The sequence below is a fragment of the Miscanthus floridulus genome, chromosome 5 (genome assembly GCF_019320115.1).
Source record: "Miscanthus floridulus cultivar M001 chromosome 5, ASM1932011v1, whole genome shotgun sequence".
Lineage (NCBI taxonomy): Eukaryota > Viridiplantae > Streptophyta > Magnoliopsida > Poales > Poaceae > Miscanthus > Miscanthus floridulus.
The window spans coordinates 86614318-86621018 of record NC_089584.1 but is presented as its reverse complement, the minus strand read 5'-3'; the positions used below and the strand labels follow the sequence as shown (position 1 = coordinate 86621018).

Below are 6701 nucleotides of genomic sequence, written 5' to 3'. Positions count from 1 at the left end.
ATATTTAGATCCATCTGAGTGAAAATGTACTTTAGACTCTTGTGATCAGTATAGATGTCACTCTTATGTCCAATGAGATAGTGCCTCCATATCTTCAAAGCATGAACTACTGCTGCTAACTCCAAGTCATGAGTAGGATAGTTCAACTCATGCTTTCTCAACTGATGGGAAGCATAAGCCACTACTCTGCCCTCTTGCATAAGGACACATCCGAGACCCTGACGAGATGCGTCACAATAGATAGAAAAACTCTTGTTCAAATCTGGCAAAACCAATACTGGGGCTGTAGTCAACCTCTTCTTCAACTCTTCAAAGTTAGCCTGGCACTTCTCGGACCACACAAACTTAGCATTTTTCTCCAACAAAGCTGTCATAGGCTTGGCAAGCTTAGAGAAACATTCAATGAACCTTCTGTAGTATCCAGCTAATCCCAGGAAACTACAAATCTCTCCCACATCCATTGGTGGTTTCCAATTCAATATATCTTTCACCTTACTTGGATCTACTGCAATTCCACCATTAGAGACAACATGGCCTAGGAAAGAAACTTCCTTCAACCAGAATTCACACTTGCTTCGTTTAGCATACAACTTGTGTTCTCTGAGCTTATGCAAGACCAACCTTAGATGTTCAGCATGCTCTTCTTCTATTTTGGAGAATATCAATATATCATCAATGAATACCACCACAAACTTATCCAAAAACTCCATGAACACCTTGTTCATCAAATACATAAAGTAGGCAGGTGCATTGGTCAAACCAAAGGACATAACAGTGTACTCATACAAACCATACCTCATAGTAAAAGCTATCTTGGGTATGTCAGTTGCACGAATCTTCAATTGATGATAGCCAGAACGAATATCAATCTTAGAGAAAACACAAGCACCTCTCAACTGATCAAACAAATCATCAATTCTAGGCAACGGATACTTATTCTTGATAGTAACCTCATTGAGCGACCAATAATCAATACACATCCTCTGAGTACCATCCTTCTTGTCAACAAATATAACCGGTGCTCCCCAAGGTGACGAGCTAGGACGAATAAAACCTTTCTCCTGTAACTCCTTAATTTGTTTCTTAAGTTCTTCTAATTCCTTAACCCCCATTCTATATGGACGCTTAGCTATAGGTGCAGTTTGAGGTAATAATTCAATAATAAAGTCAATGTCATGGTTAGGTGGCAAACCTGGCAAGTCATCGGGAAACACATCTGGAAATTCATCCACCACTGGATCCTCCTGGTTGCCGCTATCACCGAGCTGGTTCACAGTAGCTGTCGGCTGCGCTTGTATTACAACATCAACCCTAATTCTTTCTCCATTCGGTGCGGTCACCACAACTACCTTCTCCTTACACTGAATCACTGCTTGTTGTTGCATCATCCAGTCCATACCCAGAATCACATCTATAACAGATGCTCTCAACACAATGGGGCTCACTTTAAACTCTACCCCCCTTAAGAATAGACTAGTAAGTAGACAACGATATGAAGCTTGCATACTTCCACCCGGTGAGTTTACTAATATGGGATTTTGGATGGCACATAATGGTATGCTATGATTCCTAACAAATGCTTGCGATATGAATGAATGCGAAGCTCCAGAATAAAAAAGAACAGTGGCAGGGGTTGAGTTGACATTGAACGTACTGAGCATGACTTCTGGCTCTACAAGCGTCATATCAGTAGACACATGGTTCACATTTCCTATGTTGGGTGTTGGCTTCTGTGGCGTTCCCTTCTAATTACTCTTCTGACCCTGGGGTGTCTGCTGATTCTGCTTCATGGGGCAATGATTAGCATAATGCCCAACTTCTCCACAACAATAGCATACGTTGGGGGTACTAGGTGCACTGGTCTTCATGGGAGTGTAGTTGGGTGTTCCCTACCGTGGTGTCTGCGGTCCACTCTGCTGCTGAGGACGCTGATTGCTAACTTGCTGCTGGTTCGGGTTGCGCTGAGGATACTAACCACGATTCCACTGACTGGGTGGTCCCTAAAATCTCTGCTGGAAGCCTTGCTGAGGATTGGTACGAGGACGAGTATTACTTCCAAAGGCCTGGCCCTGAAGCCTCCTCTTCTTGGCCTCCATTTCTTTGCGCTTGTTGTCAATAACAATAGCATGATTCACCAACGTCTGAAAATTGGGATAGGTATTGGACATAAGCTGGAGCTGCAGACCATCATACAAACCTTTGAGAAAGCAGCATTGCTTGTCAGCATCATCAGCCACTTCATTTGGAGCATAACGTGACAACTGAGCAAACTTGTCACGGTACTCAGCGATGGACATGGATCCTTGCTTCAGAGCTCTGAATTCCTCCTGCTTGAGCTCTATCAGTCCCTATGGTATGTGATAAGATCTGAAATTCTCTTTGAACTCCTACCAGGTAACAGGAGGAGCGTTGGCGGGGCATCCATACTCGAATGACTCCCACCAGTCTTGAGCTTCTCCCTGGAGCTGTCCTGAAGCGTACAACACCTTCTGTTGATTATCACATTGTGCTATGTTGAGCTTCCTCTCCACTGCACGAAGCCAATCATCTGCTTCCAGTGGATCAGTGGCACGAGAGAACACCGGGGGACAACCCTTCAAGAATTCACCACGCTTATCACGTGGTGCTCCACCACCCTATTGGTTCTGCTGATTCTGCACCAACGTTTGCATGAGCTACGTTTGTACTGCCAAGAGTTGTTCAATAGTCGGTGGTGGTGGCGGTGGATGTGGGGGAACACCTCCACGACCTCGGCCTCTTCCTCTTCCAGACATCTTCTATCAAACATTCAAAATTTAGAAATCTCCAAGTTAGAATACATTCTGAAAATTTTCTGGACGAGTCTCAACATCAGCAGCTCTGTAAAACAGTCATATCTCGAGTTCCAGAATCCCAAATAAGGCGTACTTTATATGGTTGGAAAGTTTAAGAAAGTAGCTACAACTTTTATTCAGATAACATTACCAGATTCTGTCGTTAGTTTACTCAAAAACAGGATACAACCGAAACTGTCTCCAGATTCCAGACTGCACAGAGACTTTAACTTGAAACAGAGATATCTCACGAACCAGATCAGATATGGGGGTGATTCTAGAGGCATTGGAAAGATGCTTAAGTATAGTTGTTCCCATAAAAATTTCATAATCTTTGGTCATGTAGATTTTAATTGGCATTAAGATAAAGACAGACTACTCCGAGAAACAGATTCAGAGAGAACAAGATGTAACATACCCAACTATTCATTTATTGACCCAATCTTTAATATTCTTAACTATGGAACTTGCGGACATGCCCACAAAGTTCCAGCACACATTACAAAGATCCAACTCACACATAAACATAATAACAAATCAACTAAACACACCAATGTTCACACCGCACTAATAGACTCGACTAGACTCAACTTAACTCGTTCTACTATCGTGTTATTACATAAAGAGGGACTCCAACATCTATGAGCGATGCTTATGGGGAAGCTCCTCATACATCTTTGGCAAATTGAGGCACACCCTTTGTTCGTCTATCACCTACCGGTGCCTCTTGATAGTTTCCTGCTGCGCCTTCAATTGATTCTCCAATCGGCGAATCTTTGACAGAGACTCAAAGCCAAAGTGTACCATCGCCTGGGTGGTTGGATCCGTGCCCTGCGGGTCCATCATCGCCCATCCCAATTTTGGGTGTTGGTGAGGGAGGAATCAATATTGATCATCCTTCATGTCCTCGAATCGGCGACCACGGAGGCCTATGCAAGCTTCAGCGGCTGCATCTTCTATGCCTTCCTCCATGGTTGCTCGGTGACCATAGTGCGCATAGTTTGAATCCAGCTGATAAGCGCCTTTCTGTTCATCCTTGATGGTGATGCACACCCTGGTCTTCCAATAGGTATCTTCAAGAGGGTGTGTATGTTCTTCACAAACGTATTCCACAGCTACATCCCAGTCGCTGTAGTAGGTCTGAAGCATGCTCATGAGTCGGTGATGTGAAACAGAGGATTCACATCCTGGCTTATACCACACCTTTGTTGTCCACCCCAGGGGCGGGATCGGCTCATCTTCTTCAACAATATCTTCCTCTTCATTTTCGGACAAGTCGACGACCTCGACTTCTTGGGGTTCCTCCTGAACGGGCTCAGGCATAGGTATTGGTGTTGGCGGATCGAATTCCTGTTCCTTGGGTTCTTCCTCCTTAGGCTCCATGGACAAACCTTGAGGTGGGTAGTACCCTCCAGTGCTGATGCGGGTAGTCCTGTGGGCACGAGGCATCTATAGAATTAGACTTAGTTAGATTAGGTTAGAAGCAATAATTTTCATAATAGAATAAGGCAAAAGAAGCATAAAACTTTAGCAAATATCAAGGGTGAGATAGAAAGCATGAAACGAGTGAAGCAAAAGAAGCTAAAAACGACCATTGCTAACTAGGCTTGCGTCCTACAATCAACACAGCTCTGATACCAATCTGTCACACCCAATTTTAAGGATAAAATGGAGTGCAAAATCTTATGTGCGCCCAGATATCAGTCACACACATAAGCCGACAAATTATGAATAGTATCATCACAAATGTTTATTACATCACAAATATGACAGAGTTATCACATAAATATAGCGGAAATAATAAAAAGATCTCTCGCGGAAGCTCCATATCATAGGGACGTTGACTGATTAACCACAAGACTAGTAGTCCTCAGGAAAATCATCATACCCATGATCATCTGTTACCCATCCGGTATTTTTATCCAAATAATGAAAATAAACAAGCGTAAGTACATGTCGTACTCAACAAGTGTAACATGGGGTTCATGAGGCTCAAAGGCTTGACACAGGTTTAATAGCGTGCAACTTTTAGTTGTCATAATTTTAGCTTAAGAGTAGCAACAAGTTATTTCAATTCCCAACGCAGAACACATGATCAAATGTAAACATGATTAATGAATATCATAAACAGATAAGGTTTAATGTTCATCTATTCCATAAATGTTCTAATGCCGCTCGTGACTGTGAGCACGGCTGATATACCAGTTTTACACTCTGCAGAGGTTGTACACTTTCATTGTGAGTTGTGATACCCATATGCCCGGGTTTAAAACTCCCAAAACACTTCAAGGTGAGCAGGCAGGGGTCAGTATGAAGCCTTTCAAAGGTTCATCTAACAAGTTAGGGCCATTAGATTCACTCGGCAAACAGTTATAGGAACCCCCCCTGTCAAATGTCACAATTCCTTCACGGCTATACACATAAGAGTAGAGGTTGTCCTATACCCGATTCGTCAAGCCATTCTTACGCCAGTAAAGGTAACCACTAACAAGCTAGAAAAAGTCCTTATACTGAGCTAAAGCCAGAGCCATATAGCCCTCACAGCTGTACTGTAAGTCCCGGATGATCACTTACAGATAAGTCCTTAGGGAGAGGAATCTAAAGCATTTAGAAAGTAGCTAAACACTCCAGCCCCCTGTTTCCATGTTGCTAAAAGTCATATTTTAATGTTTATTGCATATACCATTAGTCAAGTTACAAGATCATGGTTTCATTGAGCTATAGCAAAGCTACCCAAATGCATAACCCATAGGTGACAAGGTAATAGTTCAATTCTAGGAAATTCCTAACAAGATGACACTTGCAACATGAATTTAATAAATTCAAGTGATTAGGAAACAAGGATGATCCCATGCTATACTTGCCTTGAGTAAAGTACTTCTACTGGTCTTGCTCATCAAAGTCGTACCCTTGATCTCCCACGAACTGCTCACCGTCTATAGTCGTTAACCACAGCAACATACAAGCATCTAGGAGCAAACATGCAAAGCAAACAAGGCTACAGATTAGAGCTGTACACCAACAGCAAAGAATCAAGATGAAAAGTTTGGAAAATGAATCTACGATTCGCTACGAACACACAGACGCGAAGATCACAAAAATCGGATCTAAAACAGAAAAGTTATGGATTAAACAAGTTTTCCTATAGCAAAATAATAAATTAAATCTAAGCTTGAATTTTAGAAGTTGGAAATATACTTTACAGTAGCATGAATATGTAGATCACTTAATTATGAACCTAACGCAACTTGAACGGATCAAATCGGAGTTAAAACGAAGAAGTTATGGCTAAAACAAAAGCAATGGCAATTCTGTAAATAGCTGAAAACATATTTTAATCTAACCGAACCAAAATACGCTTTCTAAAGAAAGAAACAAAATCTGTAAAAGCGCTTTGGACTGTGGGTTAACACCGAAATATTTATAAGGACGTATTTGCAAAATCGGCAGCGAAGGGGTATCCTTCGATCTGAACCATTGGATTAGATCCGAATGGCTTAGATCAGATTCGGCGGAAGAGAGAGAATGACATGCGCCGAAATAGTGCCGGCGGCGACTGAGCGATGGTGGCGCCATGAGTGACTCGCTGGAGCACTCGGTTCTTGGCCCACAGTGCACGGTTTTTCAAACGGAGACACTCGAGAGAGAGGAGGGGATGGGGATCTCACCCGAACCGAAATTGGTGAGCGGGAGGCAGCGAAGGCGGCGCGGCGCTCGGTGGATGGCGGCGGTCGATGGCGGCACTCGAGTGTGGTGCGGCTGTGGCTGCTAGGGCAAAAAATCTGGACGTCAGATGGGATAGGAGACAGAGGAGGGGCGCGGCGCTATTTATGTTGAGGGATACTTGAGCGGCATGCCACCTCGGAGGTCGTAGAAGCTCTGGACTCG

General features: G+C 43.2%; 1 protein-coding gene across 1 annotated transcript; it reads right to left on the bottom strand.

Annotated features, from left to right (window-relative positions):
* Nucleotides 1-2000: 2000 nt before the first annotated feature.
* On the bottom strand, nt 2001-3656 carry LOC136454879 (uncharacterized). Its single transcript, XM_066455128.1, has 4 exons — nt 3532-3656; nt 2820-2859; nt 2400-2594; nt 2001-2348 (listed from the first exon to the last, which is right to left on the bottom strand). The coding sequence occupies exons 1-4, from the start codon at nt 3654-3656 to the stop codon at nt 2001-2003; spliced, it is 708 nt and encodes a 235-aa protein (XP_066311225.1).
* Nucleotides 3657-6701: the final 3045 nt, after the last annotated feature.

Excerpts from the sequence above, each read along its gene's own strand:
- LOC136454879 (XM_066455128.1), bottom strand. The coding sequence starts at position 3,656 with ATGGACCCGCAGGGCACGGATCCAACCACCCAGGCGATGGTACACTTT. Across the intron at positions 2,860-3,531 it reads GAAACTATCAAGAGGCACCG|AGCTGCTGATGTTGAGACTC; the intron begins GTAGGTGATAGA and ends ACTGTTTTACAG. Across the intron at positions 2,595-2,819 it reads GTCCAGAAAATTTTCAGAAT|GGTTGTCCCCCGGTGTTCTC; the intron begins GTATTCTAACTT and ends GAATTCTTGAAG.